The 19,807-nt window shown below is 48.3% G+C and overlaps 1 protein-coding gene across 1 annotated transcript; it reads right to left on the minus strand.

Annotated features, from left to right (window-relative positions):
• Positions 1-203: 203 nt before the first annotated feature.
• ASB1 (ankyrin repeat and SOCS box containing 1) lies at positions 204-19,448 on the minus strand. Its single transcript, XM_088467760.1, has 5 exons — positions 19,372-19,448; positions 12,440-12,581; positions 7,982-8,284; positions 5,137-5,510; positions 204-3,428 (listed from the first exon to the last, which is right to left on the minus strand). The coding sequence occupies exons 1-5, from the start codon at positions 19,424-19,426 to the stop codon at positions 3,298-3,300; spliced, it is 1,005 nt and encodes a 334-aa protein (XP_088323886.1). The 5' UTR covers positions 19,427-19,448; the 3' UTR covers positions 204-3,297.
• Between the last annotated feature and the right edge of the window lie 359 nt (positions 19,449-19,807).

Consider the following 19,807-nt stretch of genomic DNA (forward strand, 5'->3'; position numbering starts at 1 on the left):
CTGTGTGTTACACCCTGTAACCTGGAGCCTCCACTGTGCATATGACCCCGCACCCCTCGCCCCAGGTCTCTATTTTACCACCACTGAAATAGCACAATGCATAATTGTGGAATATATTAATATATTGTTAATATACAACAAACTCCCACCATAAAAAGTAACAACAAAGAGTCTACATTTATAAATTGTTTTAATTGTGAACATTTTTAAGCTACAGCAGAAAAAAAAAATAATTATTAAACTAAAGAAATAACTACAATCTTGTTATATGGAGTTGTACACAAAATACAAGCTAAATGTAGATGTATTATACACTAAATAGCCACTTAATTAGACACACCTGCTTGTCTATCTAATCATGTAACAGCAGCGTGATGCATGTGCTGGGTATACACTGCACCATATGTGTACCTAGTGACGCATTGATAACGCATTGATGCACTGCGTTGTCTGTACACGCTGCACAACGCAGAGGACGACGGCGCGATGTGTAGTTCCATGCTGCATTTAGCAGCATAACGTCGTTCATCTCATTGGCCCATTTGCTGTGCAGTACAGCAGATGAGACGCTGCGATGAATGACCCGCTGGCTCGAGCGATTGAGCGTACACACTATGCAATCCGCACAATATATTGTTCCGATCTGTGTTGGAACAATATATCGTGCGATGGATCGCTTAATGTGTGTCTGGCTCTAGAATCATGCAGAGATGGTCAAGAGGTTCAGTTGTTGCTTAGACCAAACACCTGCCAAGGGAAAAAAAATCTGATCAAAGTGACTCTGGTTATGTAATGTTTGCTGGTGCCAGAGGTAAAGTTTGAGTATCTCAAAAACTGCTGATCTCCAGGGCTTTTCACACAATAGTTTCAGGTGTTTACAGAGAAAGGGCTTAATTTAGAGGTGCGTGCAATCTGTACGTTCGTGTAGTTGAGCTATTATTTGCAACTGTGTATGATCGAAAAAGTCCTATACACATAAAGGTGCTGTTGCGATTAGGACTGGCGGTATCAGAAATGGGGTGGCAAAGTGATGGCCGTTCCTGGGCGGTGGCAAAATAGTCCATCACAGTGCATTGACTTTGAAGTGTATGGGCGACAGCAGCAGAAAACCACTCCTGATTCCACTCCTGTCAGCTAAGAACAGGAGGATGCAGCTACAATGGACACTGGTCACTAAAGTGATGCTGTCATGTCAGCATAGAGCTGAAACTCCGATGCTGGCTACACGCTATGGGATATGTCGTTTGTACAGTCAACGTGCGACAGATGGTGCAACTGTCTGTTATTTACAGATGATATGTCTGTGAAAAACATTGTTCACAGACATATCAGGTCGGTCCTGCAGCACAGCCGATGCTGATATATCGGTATATTTGCCTGTGTGTACCTCCAGTACACTGGCCACAGGGACCGCCGACACTGACACAAATGGGCAGGCGAGTTTAAATACCCACCGCGATGTCTGGCCAGACATATCGAGCGGCCGATTAGGAAGTGTGTATTGGGTCAGCCAAGTGTGTACCCAGCTTAAGGAAGGTTTCCAGCACCTCAATGATTCCATACTATGAAGAATTCAGGCTGTTATGTGGGAAAGGGGGCGGGTTTACCCAGTACCTAATAAAGTGGCCGCTCAGTGTATATTTACACCTGCATTAACGAATGACGATACACTGTTTCCGTGCAGTGTATCTATATGGTATAACTGTGCAATTGATGGCAGTTACATGCCATGAAAGGTAATAGCCCTAATGCAGAGATATACGTAAATTAAATATTTACGTATTATCTCCAATGTTTGCAAATCTGTGCCAATCTGTCACCGCGACGTCGGTCGCACTGCCCTAAAGCCGAATGATGGACACGCTGCCGTCATTTGGGGCGACGCATGGAGTGTTCCCTTAAACTGGGGGGGGGGGGGCATGTCTTCAGACGCAGCAGCGACCAGCCGCTACATATAAAGACACGGTGGCTGTGCTGACGGATCCATCTCTGCATCCAGCGCAATGTCGTGCAAAGTGTAATTTGACCTCAATGAAAGCTCAGAAGACATCTTATACAGATGACAATGTAAAATGCATATTGCCAACTGATCTGTGGTTCAGGGAGCGAGCAGACTGACTCAGGGCCTGATTCAGACCCACTCGCGAGCGGCTGTCCGCTCGCAAGTGGGTCGATGGTCTGCACTGCGCATGCGCGAGACGCGACGAGCGAAGGACTTTCCTTCGCTCGTTGTGTCTGATCAAAGGGGGCGTGCTGTCGATGTTGATTGACAGCACGCCCCCTTTGGTGGGCGTGCCGGGGGCGTGCCTGCCAGACGGAGGCGTTCCCAAGGGAACGCCTACCGTCAGAAGCCGGCCCCACTGACATCACTAGTGATGTCAGTGGGAGTGATTTTGGCTCTGATAGAGCCAAAATCACTCCGGGCCTTGCGGTTGAGAAACTCAACCGCAGGCTTCTGCTCGCAGTGGCGATGGTCAAGACCATCGCGACCATCATCCTGCACGCTCGTATATGCTGTGGGTGGTGACCCACAGCTATACGAGCGTCCAGGGGGACGCTCCATATTTACGGAGGTGGGCCCTGATTCAGAGCGAGCGCTCTGGTCAGAGCGTCCGGCTCTGAATCAGGGCCTCAGTTCCTGAGCAGACAATGTGCCGGTTAGTATAACACATTCTAGTTGACTTTTGCAGTAAGGCACTTGCACTATGGGCCTGATTCATTACCGATCGCAACTGCGATTACGCGCGCAATCAGCCGATTGTTGCATGCGTATGCATCGCAGTGTGCGCACCGGCCACTGCGATCGCAGTGACTAAGCAGACCCATCGTAGAGAGAATTAACAGGAAGTTCCGTTTGTGGGTGGATGGCGAAACGCAGCCATGTCAGTGCGCTCGAACGTCGTTGCATTGGCGTGCAAAAATGATTCACTGCGATGCCTTATGCAGCCTGAGGTCCCATAGCGTGCGATGAAATTAGCAATTTCTGAGTAAGGTCTCGTGAGGCTGCGATGGTATTCGATTGTACCGATGGTTCTGCACTCTTGCTAAACATTACGGATGTGTGTAAGGTAAAGTCATGTTGTCCTACGAGGGCATAGCGATCGCAATGGATTAGCATACTATCGCAGATGAACTGCGTGCATAATCGCTATTGCGATCAGTAGTGAATCAGGCCCTATGACAACAATCCATTCCGCAGCAAAGGCCTCATGCAATTCCGGTGTCTCGCCAGCAAGAGATCTCCATGCCAGGCAGCTCTAGAGAAGTGTAGCAGGTCCTGTGTAGTGGAACCCATCATTACTCCTGATACAGCAGGAAACGCACGACTCGCTGAGGGAAAGGGAGGCCGCTAATCGATAACAGTCTGCATTTTCCAACCACCCTCCTCACAGCAATGCGGCACAGGCTGGACAGGGTCCGGGGACAGCCTGTAAGTAGAGAGGACACTGACTTAGACAAATAGATTTTTAGCTTTTAAAAAAATTGCTATGGCATCTCCCATATGTATAATCATCACAGCTTGTGACGTGCTTCAGGCTCTGATTCATAGCGGCACACAAGCCGGACGCTTTGCGAGCTTCATAATAAATAGGGATCTCCTACCTGTATTCATAGTTGGTCACGCCGCCCCTATTTATCCACTTGTGAAAGTAGCCATTATCACTATAAGCAATCAGCCTGCAGGTCTGTCTGCTCGCCCAGCACTTATCCTACGAGCGAACGCCCAGTTACGCCCACTCAGCTGTGAATAGAGATACCTACGACTGTCCTGTAGTATGCTCATCTACAGCGCATGCTCAGTGTGAAAATTCGCCACATCTGTCTGTAAAACACCCCCCTGCGCGCCTCTCCGAACGTCCCCTTTATCCTCAACCTACTAATTTGTTACGATTTTTGTTCATTGTTATGAAACAATTGTTCTCTTCTCAGTGTCAAACACATGCATGACCAAAGGAAGCTGGAGAATAGATAATACTGCTGTATCTCATTTTATCTTTAGTACAGTGGGCCTGATTCAGACCCACTCGCGAGCGGCTGTCCGCTCGCAAGTGGGTCGATGGTGTGCACTGCGCATGCGCACGACGGCGGGAGCTCCGTCGTGCGCATGCACGAGACGCGACGAGCGAAGGACTTTCCTTCGCTCGTTGTGTCTGATCAAAGGGGGCGTGCTGTCGATGTTGATTGACAGCACGCCCCCTTTGGTGGGCGTGCCTCCCAGACGGGGGCGTTCCCAAGGGAACGCCTACCGTCAGAAGCCGGCCCCACTGACATCACTAGTGATGTCAGTGGGAGTGATTTTGGCTCTGATAGAGCCAAAATCACTCCGGGCCTTGCGGTTGAGAAACTCAACCGCAGGCTTCGGCTCGCAGTGGCGATGGTCAAGACCATCGCGACCATCATCCTGCACGCTTGTATATGCTGTGGGTGGTGACCCACAGCTATACGAGCGTCCAGGAGGACGCTCCATAATTATGGAGGTGGGCCCTGATTCAGAGCGAGCGCTCTGGTCAGACCGTCCGGCTCTGAATCAGGGCCAGTATCTCTTTTTTTTTCTCTAGGATTTATTTAATTCCATCTTTGCCACATCTACACAACTGCCTCTTATAGATGATCTGCTGTCATTATTGTATCGGGTAGATCTACAAAACAGAATTCCCTCTCCTCATTGGTTCGTTCTCATTTTCTCTCCTCCTTGTCCTTTGTACTTGTAGTTGCTGGTCTACGCCATATACACAAGCTCAACTATACTTATCTGTGGTCTATGTGAAACATTCCAAGGTCTAGCCAAACCTGAAAATGGGCTAAGATCACATTTATATGTACTGTTTACTGTTTAATCCAGGGAGAGGATTAATAATTGCAACTCAATAAAACATTAACCGCCTAAAGAATGTTCTTTAAAATAATTGCTTTCAACATTTGATGGAGTTTGTGTGTTTAGGTGACGTTGGGCTGTCCTGATTGTTACCGCTGGGAGAGGTGCGTAGCAGGACAGAACAGCAGGCAGGGTGGGGGGTGGAGCAGCAGGGTAGTAAATATATATTTTAATAGATTAAAAAAAAAAAAAAAATCGATTGACTTTTATTCCCAGAGTGCATTGTGTTCTCCCTCCTACCCATAGCAATCAGGACATACATTTTGCTTCTTTGAAGAGTTGCAGGGCTTCTGCATTCATTTTCTGCCCGGCCTGCTCTCCGGCGCCTGTTTCCCTGCACGCGAGATTTAGATCCGCCCCGAAGTCGATGAGTAACTGAACAAACCGATGATCGCAGCCATGGTGAAGAACAGCCTCAAGCAGGCAGGCTGGAGATGCCCGGGAAAGGTTTGCCTCACACACCAGGCCCCAGCTATTATAGTCAGGATTGGCTCCGGCCTGGAGCAAGAGCCGGAAGCAAGCTAGATTGTCATAGGTCGCACTTATATACAGTGGTGTGCAAGACAGGGAGGTCAGACATCGTGGCTCAGGACCACATGAGAGCTGGTGATCAACGTCCACATCTGCACCGTACCTGGTGAGCAAATGATTATATTACGGATATATATCTTATGAAGGCAGTACAACACACGTGTTGTTATATATGCACATGAAATCAACATTATGACTCCCTCTGACTCACCACAACCACTTACCCCGTGCTATAACCCCCCCAGTATTATTCAGCCACTCTACCCAGTCATTGGCTGCCTTAGGTAATGCCGTTCAGGTTGCAGCTATAAAACATTTTTTTCTTTTCATTTCTCCCAGTAAAGGGTGTTACAGACAGGAACAATAGAACATGTGAGGTGCTGAGGCTACTAATTTAGGATGCATGATTCACAAAAGTCCTAGAGTAGGCCTGGGGCTAACCTGTGTCTCTCAGCTGTTGTGAAAATACAAGTCCCAGCATAGCTTGCCGCAGTTTTGCTATTCAGGAATGCTGAAACTGTGGCAGGGCATGCTGGGATGTGTAGTTTTAACTCAGCTGGAGAGGCACGAGATAGCCAAGCCTGCCCTAGAACACCATTAAAACTCACATACAGCCCTCCAGAGTACAGAAGGCCTGATTCAGAGCCGCTCGTAAGCGGCTGCGTTCGCTCCGAGCGATGTTCGCACATCTGTGCATGCGTATGGGTCGTAATGCGCATGCGCCAACCAGTCAGTGCGGTCGGAAATCGTGTGTTCGCAAAATAGCGAGTGCCTGCTAATTTGAGTGACAGGGTGAGGCGTTTGTGGGTGGTAACAGAGGAAGGTGCTTGAAAACGGGAAGTGGAGATCCGAACGCAGGCGTGCCAAACGGTCAAAACGGGCGTTCTAAGGGTGTGCATAATTAACAAAGCAGCGTCATCGGCCACGTCACTTGGTTGTCTCTTAGCCTGAACTGTTTGCATGACTGTGGTAGGAAAATCCTACCACAAACACTGCGAGCAGTTCAGACGCCTTTCGATGTACTCGATTAATCTAATAAATAGTGGAGATGACGTATGATGCGAACGGCCAGGGGGCGTCTTTACAAAATAGCGAGCGCATATTTTGTTCGCTCGCTCAGACATAGAGGAGTTAACAGACCACAAAGAGCGAGCGCTCTATTTAAATATCCGGCCCCTTTTTCTGAACGAGCGAGCGCAAATAGCGTCCGGCTCTGAATCAGGCCCAGAGGGCCAGATTCATTAACGATCGCAACTGCGATTACGCACGCAACGGACGATTGTTGCGTACTGCGCATGCATCTCAATGCGCTTGCTGGCCACTGCGACCGGGACTGCGATAACAGTGTCCATGCAGACATATTGCAGAGTGATTGACAGGAAGTACCATATGGGGGTGGTGACAGAGGGGTGGTGGGCGAAACGCAGGCGTGTCAGGGCATTTGAATGCCGTTGAAGGGGCATGCATAAATTATCCACTGCGATGCTGAGGCCTCATAGCGTCTGATGGAAGTTAGCAATTCCTGAATAAGGTCAGAGCTTGTGCAAGTGTGCGTGAGGCTGCAATGGTACTCAATTGTACCGATGGTTTTGCAGTCTTGCTAAACATTACGGATGTCTGTAAGGTAAAGTGGGCGTCTTTATGTAGTGCTGGGACGGCATAGCGATTGCAATGGATTAGCACACTATCAGCGTTGAACTGTGGGCCTGATTCAGACCCGTTCGCGAGCGCTATACGCTTGCAAGCGGGTCGATGCTTGCCCAGTGCGCATGCGCGAGACCCGGATATCGACGGGCAAACCGTCGCTCCGGGTTTCGTACCAAAGGGGGCGTGCTGTCGATGTTGTGTGACAGCACGCCCCCTTTGGTGGGCGGGCCAGGGGAGTGGCTGCCCAGACGGAGGCGTTCCCATGGGAACGCCTACCATCTGGGGCCGGCCCCACTGACATCGCAAGTGATGTCAGTGGGAGTGCTTTCGGCTCTGGTAGAGCCGAAAGCATTCTAGGGCTTGCGGCAACGAGACCCTACCACAAGGGTCTCGTCGCAAGCCCGATTGTCGCGATGGTCTTGACCATCAAGACCATCTTCCTGGCCGCTCGCTATAGCTGTGGGTGGTCACCCACAGGTATACGAGCGGCCAGGGGGCCGCTCTAAAAAACAGAAGGCCAGCCCTGATTCAGAGCGAGCGCTCTGTCAGAGCGTCCGGCGCTGAATCAGGCCCTGTGTGCGTAATCACTATTGCATTCGCTGTTGCGATCGGTAGTGAATCAGACCCAGATTACCACACGTATAAAAAGCACATTTATCAAAAAGCGGATCATGTACACGCAGCCCCTAATATACAAAGAGAATCCATCAGACGCTATATGAATATGTTATAAATATTGCTCTACCCAGCCCCTTTCTCATTACAAAGCATATACTGTGCACAAGTACTAGATTTCTTCCCTTTACCCTTAATGCAACTTATCCTATATACTTTTATTTTTCCCTTATTCATGCAGCAATGTCCTCAGTCTTCCATCACACACATATGACTACAGTAACTGGCATACGTGCACCTCTAGGTCCTCACCGGATCAGCTCTTGCAGAATGTCGGCGCGGCCCACGCGTGCCGCGTGGTACACAGGGGAGCTCCTGTTATGTGGGCTGCCATTAGGATTGGCTCCGGCCTTCAGAAGTACCTGCACACATTCCAAGTGTCCATTTTCTGTGGCCACAAAGAGCGGGGTCTGACCTTTTACATCCACCAGCTCCAGCTCTGCCCCACACTGGATCAGGAGAGAGGCGCAGTCGGCATGACCAGCGGTGGCCGCAACACGCAGAGGGGAACATGGCAGCCAGCCGCTGCACCACACGGACTTCTCATTTATACGTCTGTACACCAGGGGGATGCGGAGATTATAATATGTAAAAAAAAAAAAAAAAAAAAATAATAGGATTAATGTTGGAGGATAGAGACTGTAGATTCACAAAACACTTAAGGTATGGAAGTCAGAAAATGGCATTTCCTTATATCTACAGTACGTTAAATTATTCCTGATCAGGGCACACTGGAAACGCAGCGGCGGGAGCTTGGGCACGTTCACATTAACCTGCTAAAGCTCTCGCTCCTCCTCGTCGCCAGCCGGCCAGGAAGCTTAGTGGTTATGTAACTAAGGGCCTGATTCAGAGATGGAGGCATTGCCGGTGTTTACACAACTCAGATTGACAGACAGGGACCGTTTGTGGGCGGTAACGGTGGAGGGTGGGGGGAAGACGGAAACGCAGACGTGTTGCAACCATTTTTGGGAGTGTATCAGACTGCGATCCCGTAATGACGGTTCTAGCGTCTCAGTTCCCGTAGCCATTCTGTGCGACCATAGGCTTACTCAGAAGTCCGACAATCGACTGATCCGAGACCGATGCTGCGTCTCTGTATGCAGTCTCTTGGATTTGCAAAACCGCCGATGGGCGCTTAGTACAATCCCAGCAGCTGCGACAGTTGCATATTTTTGCACAGCCGCTGCGTACAAATTCGCGGAGGAATGAATGAAGACACTGGCTGACCTCTCTTGTGGGCATCATAAGGAGCCACCAAGTAATCTGTCCCAAGGGCATAAGTCCTAAAAGCCCTAACCGCATCCACAGAGCACTCTTCCTCTGGAGACTACACCGGCCGATGGACAGAATCACAATGTCCTGACTACCATGGAACTTGGACAGAAGACAGAGCCCCAAACCTTGAAAATCTCTTCCAAACAAGGAACTTTGGGCCTGATTCAGACCCACTCGCGAGCGGCTGTCCGCTCGCAAGTGGGTCGATGTTATGCACTGAGCATGCGCACGACGGAGGGAGCTCCGTCGTGCGCATGCGCCAGACGCGACGAGCGAAGGAAAGTCCTTCGCTCGTTGTGTCCGATCAAAGGGGGCGTGCTGTCAATGTTGATTGACAGCACGCCCCCTTTGGTGGGCGTGCCGGGGGCATGCCTCCCTGACGGGGGCGTTCCCACGGGAACGCCTCCCGTCAGAAGCCGGCCCACTGACATCACTAGTGATGTCAGTGGGAGTGATTTTGGCTCTGATAGAGCCAAAATCACTCCGGAGCTTGCGGTTGAAAACCTCAACCACAGGCTCCGGCTCGCAAATTCGATGGTCGCGATGGTCTCGACAAAGCACGCTCGTATAGCCTGTGGGTGGTGACCCACAGCTATACGAGCGTCCAGGAGGACGCTCCATGAAAATGGAGCCCGGCCCTCATTCAGAGCGTGCGCTCTGCTCAGAGCGTGCGCTCTGCTCAGAGCGTACGGCTCTGAATGAGGGCCTTTAACTCCTGCCCACCCGAAGCTGCTCAGGAATTTCAGCTTCGGAATAAGTCGTAGGCTGCCATTTGGGATCTGGATCAGGATGAGATTTGAGTAATAACCCAACACTTTGCACTGTTCTGGGACTGGATTAACTACTCCTGGGGAAATTAGGGACTGAATGGCTTCTCTTAGGACAAAACATTTCGTCTTGTCTCCAGGACAACCGGTAGCTAAAGACTGTCTGGGTATCTGTACTGACCTCTTTCTAGACACAAACAGTCTCATGTGTGTGGTTTGCTGTTCCATCAGTGAGCCCCAGCCTGGGCTCTTCCCCAACTCTTTCCCTCTGCAGGAACGCAAGTGTGCGCACGCACTCGGCCGCTGCGTGTATATGCTAATCAATGCCTACGCACGGCAACCGCAGCATAAGATGCAGACGCCCAGCACTACACAATGCCGCCCACTTCCCTTTACTCAAAGCCTGAGTAGCCCACAAGACAGTGGAAACATCGAGAACCATCGGAAACATACACACAATAGAGGTTAACCCAGTGTTGGCTAACCTTGACACTCCAGCTGTTATGGAACTACATAACCCAGCATGCACTGCTACAGTTTTGCTATTAGGGCATGCTAAAACTGTGGCAGGGCATGCTGGGATATATAGTTCCACAACAGCTGGAGTGTCAAGGTTAGCCAACACTGGGTTAACCTGTCGTTGTGCAGGATTTTGGCCACTTCCTGCGTCAAAGTCATCTGGCTGCGTATGTCGCCACACTGCCTTAATTATGCACGCCCCTATAACGGCGTCCCAACGCACAGGCACGCCTGTATTCATCCAACCCCCCAACCGTCACCATCCACAAACGGCATTTTCCTGTCAATCAATATCGGAAGGGTCTGCGTACTCGCTGCGTGTTGTCTGCGTACCCTTACCCGATCGCACTGGGTAGTTCGCGCACGCGCAGTGCGAAAACATCGTCCGAGTGCGTGCGTTCTCTCACTTGCTGAATCAGGCCCTTAGTCTCTCCATTACAGCTGTCTTTTATAGTATCTATCCATTCAGCCTATGCCTTTATAATTATAGCACGTGTGCAGTTTGACGATTGTCCTCATGTGGTAATACTACGGTTTGTGTTCATTTTTTTGTTTTGTGTTTATTTTTATTTTTTTGTTTATGTATATTTGGGCTGACACACTGATTACTGTTGCAATTGTTACTTCTATGGTTACACATCCTCATGTATGTAAATCATATATAAAATGTTAAAAAAAAAACCTGTCTGGGTAGGGTCTCTATAATGTACCCTCAAATCACGATTCCTGTCACTCAGGCCTCTGGGGTGGAATTGAGGGGAAAGAATCAGGCAGGTCAACACAACGGGAGATCCTGGGCGGCAGCCTGGCCGTCCTGCTGCTTGTAGGGAGCCTGATGCCTACTTTCCTCTCTGCTGGTGCCCACAAGGAGCGAAGAAATGTGGAGACTGCTGAGGCTGATATACTAGCCCCAAAGAATCCTGCATCGATGGCAACATCGCCCATAGATAAGCTTCACAAGCATATGTGCTCTGGCACTGCCATATTCCGGTACTTGTGTGCTTTACGGACTCATTGCAGAGAGAACCCAATGAATGATTTAAATGTTACTTGTGCACTTTACGTACACAAGTACTGAAAGTTGTCCCCACTTAAAGAAGAAAGTTGGCCCCTCGCGGGCTCGATGCGCTCGTCACAAGGTTATATTCCCCCTCTATGCCCACTTGGATGGTAGGGAATAACGCTGGACACTGGCTGATGACGTCAGGGTCCTCTCCGTGAAGGGGATTTAGACACTACCATGATTGATAATAATAATGAGTGTAGGACACTTGGGTTCTCTCTGCAATGAGCCCGTAAAGTACACAAGTACCCATATTCCATTCTGGAAACCAAACCCTCCGCCAACTGTTCACCTCGCCACTGACCCAAGCTGCATCTAAAATAGGTCTGATGGGGGTCCGTGCTCCCTTGTAAACTGACATAAGGATGGCCTTCATTTTCTTGTAAGTGCATTCTAGCGGTGATTAAGATAGATGAGCGATGGCAGCTTTTACCTTTGTCAGAGATTCCCATTTTCACCGTATCCTCTCTAGAAAGATCATGAGACTGCAAAGCACAGGACAGATGCACAATCCAGGAAGGATGAGACCTCCTCTCAGACAGGGCCCAGCACTGAGAGATGGCTATCTGCCAAAGGATGGCCCCCTTGCTGTGCCTAATGTGAGGACCACAGAACCCTTCCTGCCACCACAGACCCTGCGCCCACTCCTCTAGTGCAGGCCCTTGAGCAGGGGCTGACAAAAGTTTAGGAACATACACTAACACAGAGGTAGGCAACCTGTGCCACTACATATCCCAGCATGCCCTGTCGCAGTTTTACTGTTAAGGTGTGCTAAAACGGAGGCTAGGCATGCTGGGACATGTAGTTCCACAGCAGCTGGATTGCCACAGGTTGCCAATCCCTGCACTAACACATGTGCACATATCTTTGATAAATGGAAGCCATTGAGATGAATATGTAAAGCACAAAGTATATTATTTTCCTAGGTACATCAGAATATATATTTTTTTTTTACGCAAGATTACGTCTTAGAAAGGGTTTATTTTGCCCTTCAATTGGGCATCTCAGTGTCTGTCAGTGGAAGTCTGTTTGTACACAGAATATGGACACTCCTCATCCGTTGCTTATCTTATCACTCAGCCTTACCGCAGGAACCTCTCCTCCTGTAACAAGGTCCTCAGGGTATCAATGTCCCCCACACATGCTGCATTGTGCAATAGTGGATCCCGGCCCTGCTCAGAATGAGGGTCACAGTACTGGTCTTGCAGCCAGGCCTTCAGGTTGCGTCCTGTATATGGAGAAAGAGCGGCCATCTTACTGAATGTTTAAGGAGAAGGGAAGTTTCTACTACATATACTTCTGACATTACAGTACAGGACAATGCAGATAAATAATACTATATAGTAAAGCTGGGTACACACTAGACGACGTGTGTACCCAGCGACGGTACGATATATATTGGGTGTCCCGTACACACTGCACGATTTTGTGTTCGACCACCTGATATATCATTTCCTCGCCGCATCCAGAAGCATGGCGTCGTCCCCGGGATCTTCAGATTGGCCAGCACTGCAGGCAGATCTGAAGATACTACGAACAACGCACGGGAACACGCAATAGTGCGTACAGGTGGACGATATGGATATGTTGTTCCGATTAGTCTCAAAACGACAAACTGTCCAGTATATCGTCTAATGTGTACCCCAGCTTTAGTCACTTCATAGTACCTGCCCCATATCAGACGTTATGCTCTTCTTTGTTCCAAACCAGAGAATAAAGGCCCCCCATACATGGTGCGATATAGCAGCCGATCCGGCGGAGTGGTACGATATCGCTGCTGTACCATACCGTGTATGGGCATGATATAGGCCAGTGTGTGCTCCCGTGTGGTCATACATCGAACCTCCAGATCTTACTGCGGGTTCAGTTGATCTGGGGATACGATGTGCGATCCCATGCAGCGCTATGCAGGGGGGGGGAGGGGTGGCCGGCCACCCGATCGCACTGTGAGTGGGGACCGCCAGTATGTCGGCCGTCGGAACCCTCATTGCGTCGTAAGGTGCATATCGCACCGTGTGTGGGCGGCTTAAGACTGACCAAGAGCAACAGACTTCCACATCCCGTGACCTACTATGCACAGTGCTAGGATATCACGCAATACACAGGAGGAGGCGTGTTCTCGGTCTTCTTCCTCTGTAAGCTTCAGCTGTAGAAGAAAATATGAGAGATGTGGGGAAGGTCTGACAGGCATGTAGGAATGTATCTTGGGCATGTGGGGAGGACTGATTTACTTGTAAGGAGCATGTGGGGAGGTCTGATGGTATGTTGGGGAGTCTAATGTGCATTAAAAATATTTCCAAGATTAGACCCTTTCTCATCCCGGATGCCACTAAAACCCTCATACACTCATTGGGCATCTCCAGATTGGACTACTGTAACCTCATATCTGGCCTCCCCAAATCCCTTCTCTCCCCTCTTCAGTCTGTCCTCAATGTTGCTGCTCGGCTCATCTTCCTCTCATAACGCTCTACATCTGCCTCCCCTCTCCTACAAGCTCTCCTCTGGCTCCCCTTCCCTTTCAGGACCCAATTTAAGGTTCTCGCACTCACTTACAAAGCCCTCACGCATTCCCCTCCCATTTACATCTATGATCTCATCTACCTTCTCTCTCTTGTCCACCCTCTTCGTTCAACAAATGCATGCTGCCTCTTATGCCAACTGATTACTTCCTCCCACCTCCAAGATTTTGCCCACGCTGCTCCCCACCTTTGGAACTCTCTCCCTCTTCCCATCAGACTCTCCACCTCTCTACAATCCTTCAAACGGGCTCTCAAGACCCACTACTTCATCAAAGCCTTCCAACTCTCATCTTAACTTGCTGCTATATACTCCTTCCTCCCTACCTACCCTATCTGTGTCACACCTGTATGTGTGCCCCTCCCCTTTAGAATGTAAGCTCTTGCGAGCAGGGCCCTCTACCCATCTTGTGCTTCTCCGTTCTCTACTTTCATCTACTTCAAACTCCCCACTAGGGCATCTAACACTTGGTTGCTTTGCTCTGTTGCTTCTCTGGGTGTTATGGTCGCGAATGTAGCAATGTATATTTTTCATGTCCTGTATTGTACTGTAAGTCACTGGTCAACCTATTTGTTTATGTACTTTGTAAGGCGCTGCGGAACACTTGTGGCGCCATATAAATAAATTATAATAATAATATGCATATGGGGAGGTCTGATGGTATGTTGGGGAGTATAATGTGCATACACATATGGGGAGGTCTGGTTTGCTTGTAAGCAGCATGTGGGGAGGTCTAATGTGCATGTAATAAAGATGGGGGAGGTCGGATAGCATATCGGGAAATACGATGGGCATGTAGGAAGCTCTTATGGGCATGAAGCATACTCTGAGGGACATGCGCCCAGCTGCACTAGCACTGGATTCAGTTATCAACCAGGTCACCCTGAGTAAGTTTTTCCACGACAAAATCCGCGGCAACGACTTTACGCTAATCAATGACAAAAACTGCGGTAACTTTACGTGACTGCGAAAGATAGACGGCCCGGATATTAGTTCACACCTCCTAAGTTGCTGAAAACTTTTGAATAGAATATACCTGAATCTGCCACCAAGTCAAATATGGAAAACACACAAGGTAAATCAACCTTTTGACAATAGTTTTGTCTTAGCAATGCAGGGTAAACTATGTCCTATTGTCAATGTATGTGTGCTCTGCATATGTCTGTGTGTTTAATCTGTGTATATGCACACACATAAAATGTAAACCTGGCTCTTTGCGGTATGTATAGACTTGGTTGGCTCTTGGGAGTAGATTTACTAAAGCTTGTATAATTGAAAAATGGCGGTGTTATGATATTGCCTAACATTTCTCTATTGCATCCTAGAAAATAGGAAGCAATCGACAGAAGCTGAATGGTTGCTATGGATAACCACCACTTTTCATTTATAGAAGCTTTAGTAAATCTACCACTTAGGGGCTTATGTAATAGGGTGTGATCTGGTGCTGCTGCGGGAACTCCTGCGAGTCTTCCCCTATTGAAGCGGCAATCATTTTAAATGCAAAACCAAGCTGGTTCAAGCCTCGGAGATAAGGTATCAATCAGCCAGTTCCTGTCATTGTATAGGCTGTGCTTGAAAAATTACAATTAGGAGCTGATCGGTTGATACTATATCTCTCTATGCTATGGGCCATATTCAATTAGGGAGCGAAAAGTCCGTGCTGGACTTTTCGCTCCACCTGCGGTTTTCCGGGGATAAAGTATCGGGCGCGTACCCGCTTTATCTCCGTATTCAATTAGGAAGCAACGAAACCAGGAGCCGGCGGAAAGCAAAGTATTGGAAAAAATTCGGGATTTTTTGGGAAATATCTCTGGGTCCCCCCTAAAGATGCACAGACATGGGGGTTTACTATGGGTACCCCCATTTTAGCCTGCTGAAGGAAGTCGGGGAATGTAATAGCCGCGGCAGGTGAATAAATGTGGCTATTGAAGAAGTGGTGAAGAATAGCACTTAGGTTTTTTGGGGGGAAAAATAACTTGTTCCATCAAATTTGGGGTACATGAAAATGGGTGCAAACATTTTTAAGTCCCTAAAATGATTTTTAAAAATTCTTCAAAATGCACCTGCCGCTACTACCTGCAATGAAGAAAACACCTGCCGCATATACGGAAACCCCTCTGGATTTAATTTGGCTTTTTTATAAGTGTGTTCTGTATTTTTTTTTTGTAACCCCAAATTTAAAGGTAATTTTTTGGAGTGTCCCAATTTGTTTTTTATACATATCTTTTTTAGGGGACATTCCCAGGGGTGCAGGCTATTTTTTTTCAGCCTGCACCCCTAAACCCCATTTCTGCACTTTTTTTCACCAGCAAAAGGCTTCTGAAAACTTATCCCCGATTTTTTACATTGACTTTTCGCACCAGCGAAAAGTCAATGTAATTGAATACGGGGATAATTGAAATAGGCGAAAGTGACGTCGTCGGCGATAAATTATCGCCGATTCCGACATTTCACCTCAAATTGAATACGGCCCTTTATCTCTTTCCAAGGCAGGTACATAAACCATATAGGGATGCCAGTTTTGAGGACATGAGGAGTTCCAGCACATTCTTAAGCTGCATACACACGTAAAGATTTTCTGTCCAACCATCCAACTAGTTGATTGGTTGGAATGAAAATCTGGTAATGTATGAAAGCAAATGACAATCAGCAATCTGCTCCCAAACGCCAGAAAATGGACAAAAACTATTGTTTGAACAAATTGTTTAGATCAAACATTGAACAAACTTGTCTGACCGACCATATTCATCTGTTTTCTGGCATTTAGAAGCAAATTGCTGATCATCATTTACTCCCATACATTACCAGATTTTCATTGAAACCAATCAACTAGTTGGATGGTTGGACAGAAAATCTTTTACGTGTGTACCCAGCCTGACACGTCAGCTATGGGAAAGCCTACAGAAGACTAATTGACAGCAACACACTTTAAAAAGAATTATCTATGTCTGACAACCCCTTCCTAATGGATCCTGCCTCACCACTAGCGGACTCAGGGGCTCATGTAGGGGTTGGATGCAAATGCAATTAGCGCCATTTACCCAAAAATGTGCTTTCTTTCTACTGCGCATGTGCTTTTAAAAACAAAAATCATAGCCCTGTTGACTGAGATGTATTTTGCATTTATCACTCATTGCGCTAACGGGGACGAGGTGTGCATATGTGGCGATATGTCCATGTTTGCACAAAATGCGCCATGATGACAAGAAAGATTAATATAGGCCTGTGTGGAGGCGGATCACTTGCTAGTGCTCGAGTCCTGGTGCAAAAAACAAACTGATGACAATCAACGACCACTTCCGAATGGCTGGATGCGTCCGAAACCCTCCCACTTGTGTTAGTGCCTTAGTAACGTGTTGGATGTGATCTATTTGCCTCACAATGATACTAGCAATCAGCCCCCAAATAAGAAGGCTATGGATGTTTATATTGATTTGTATAATGAAACCTTTAATTTGTCCTGTTATAGTTTCCTTTTACAAGGTGAATGCAACACTATTATTTATCGCTAACACTGTCGGACGTGCACTCTATTGAACGGTGTACTGTATTATTAGCACTTACCACGGGTTGGGTACGGGATGCCGGCGGTCAGAATCCCGATACCGACCCCCTAGTGCCTAAACCTAACCCTCAGGCGCCCCCTAACGCCACTACTTGACATCAGGATGCCGGCACTGGGATTCTGACTGGTGTCGGGATTCCATCGCCGGCAGGGGCGTATTTACCCATTGGCCGGGATGGCACTCGCCAGGGGCGCTGACCAAAGAGGGGGCGCCGTCCAGCAGTGCCACCAGCAGCCACTAGTCCCCTGGGCCCCACAAGTGTAGGGCAGACCGCAGTGAGAGCGGTCTGCCCTACACAGTTTACAAACACTCAGCCGCCAGCGGAGGCTATGTGTTTGTACTATTGTGCTGCATCGTCCGCGGAGGGAGCTCACTCATGAGCTCCGTCTTCTGGCTCCCCCCGTAGTATGTGATGAGAGAGACGTCATACGTCATGACGTCTCTCCCATGCAGGAGAGGAGCGGGCCGGGACTCAGAGTGGACAGCGGCGATCGTGTCAGGAGCGGGAATCAGGTAAGTTGTATTATTTTTTGTTTGTGTGTGTGTGTAAGCCTGGCACAGCAGGGGGGGGGGGGGGGCACTGAAATAGGGGTGGCCGCTACTGGGCGCTCTTTAAAGGGGGGTGCCTGCTACTCGGGGTACTGTATAGGGGTGGCCACTACTAGGGGAAATTTAGGGGGGTGGCCACTACTGGGGGCACTGTTTAGGGGTGGCCACTACTGGGAGCAATTATGGGGCAGTGGCCACTACTGGGGGCAGTGTATAGGGGGGACTACTACTGGGGGCAATGCAGCATGGGGAGATTACTACTGGAGGCACTGTATAGGAGGGATTACTACTGGGGGCAAAGCAGCATAGGGGGGATTACTAATGGGGGATTACACTGGGGCACTGTATAGGGGGGGAGGGGGGCGCCAGTCAATTACATTGCCAGGGGCGCTTGGACCCCTAGATACACACCTGATCGCCGGCATAGTGACTATATCCCCTTACTACTACCACTGCGAAGCTCCCTCTCCTGGTGTATCCCAGACGCATATACTACTGCTGTCTCCTGGATCCCGGCGCATATGTTACCCGGAGAGCGCACAAATGATCTTCTGTTTACGATCAGCTCTGCTAGCTAAGCAAGTGGCCCTTTTATGCTGGGACACATATAGCGATTGCGCTTTACATGGCTAACACATTCTGTCCAACTCAGAATAGGCTAGCAGAAGGGATAGATGGATAAATATGGGATGGATAGATAGATATGTGATAGATATGATAGACATATAGATAGATAAATATGGGAGGATAGATAGATAAATATGAGATAGATAGATATGCGACAGATATGTGATAGATCGATATATATAGATATGAGATAGGTAGATAGATAGGAGATAGGTAGATAGATATGAGATAGATAGATATGGGATAGACAGATCGATAGATAGATAGATATGAGATAGATATATAGATATGAGATAGGTAGATAGGAGATAGGTAGATAGATATGCGATAGATAGATATGGGATAGACAGATGGATAGATAGATATGCGATAGATATTTATTATTATTTATTAACAGTTTCTTATATAGTGCAACAAATTCTGTCGCGCTTTACAATTTGAATTAACATTATACTGGGTTGTAAAATACTTACATACATAAGGGTAAGAGAGTAAGAGGGCAAGATAGATATGTGATAGATAAGATAGATAGATACTGTCGATAGATATGATAGATAGATAATGTGAAATAGATAATGAGAGATATCTATCTATCTATGGAACCTTCGCAGGCTGGGGGCGGCTGTATGGCCCCTGTCCTATAGGGGGCGCGGAAGGCCAGGGGTTGCAGTTGTTGGGAGGTTGGCAGCAGTGGTAAGTCGCCATTAGTACAGTAATAGTCTTGTTGTTGGTAATAACACACACGGTTCTGCTACCTACCTATTCTAGGAGCATGTCCTGTACCCCGATCTGCCCCTCCAGACTCCCCTTCCATCGGAACCGCCCCCAGGCCAGGGGAAGGGATATAGAACATTTACACCACAATGATTCCGGATAGATGCCCCGCCTGTGGCTGCAGCTCATTGGGCGGCAGATGTGTCACTCCTCCTCCATCACACGTCAGCCAGTCAGCGTGTTGGTGGGCGCGGCTACCGCTGTGTGTCAGTCACAGTGTCTGACTGTCTGTGTGTAATGTAATGTCTGTTTGTTTGTCAGTGGCAGCCTCAATGCTCAGTTGTGCAGCACCTGCTTGTATACTAACTAGAAAGTAACAGGACTGGAGTGTTGGACCAAAAGTGTGGTCCAGCAAGAAAGGTTCTCTTTTTGGTGCACTCTTATATATACTTTTAATAGACCTTAATGATTATTAAAATAA

The sequence above is a fragment of the Taudactylus pleione genome, unplaced genomic scaffold (genome assembly GCF_031769625.1).
Source record: "Taudactylus pleione unplaced genomic scaffold, aTauple2 ptg000074l, whole genome shotgun sequence".
NCBI lineage: Eukaryota > Metazoa > Chordata > Amphibia > Anura > Myobatrachidae > Taudactylus > Taudactylus pleione.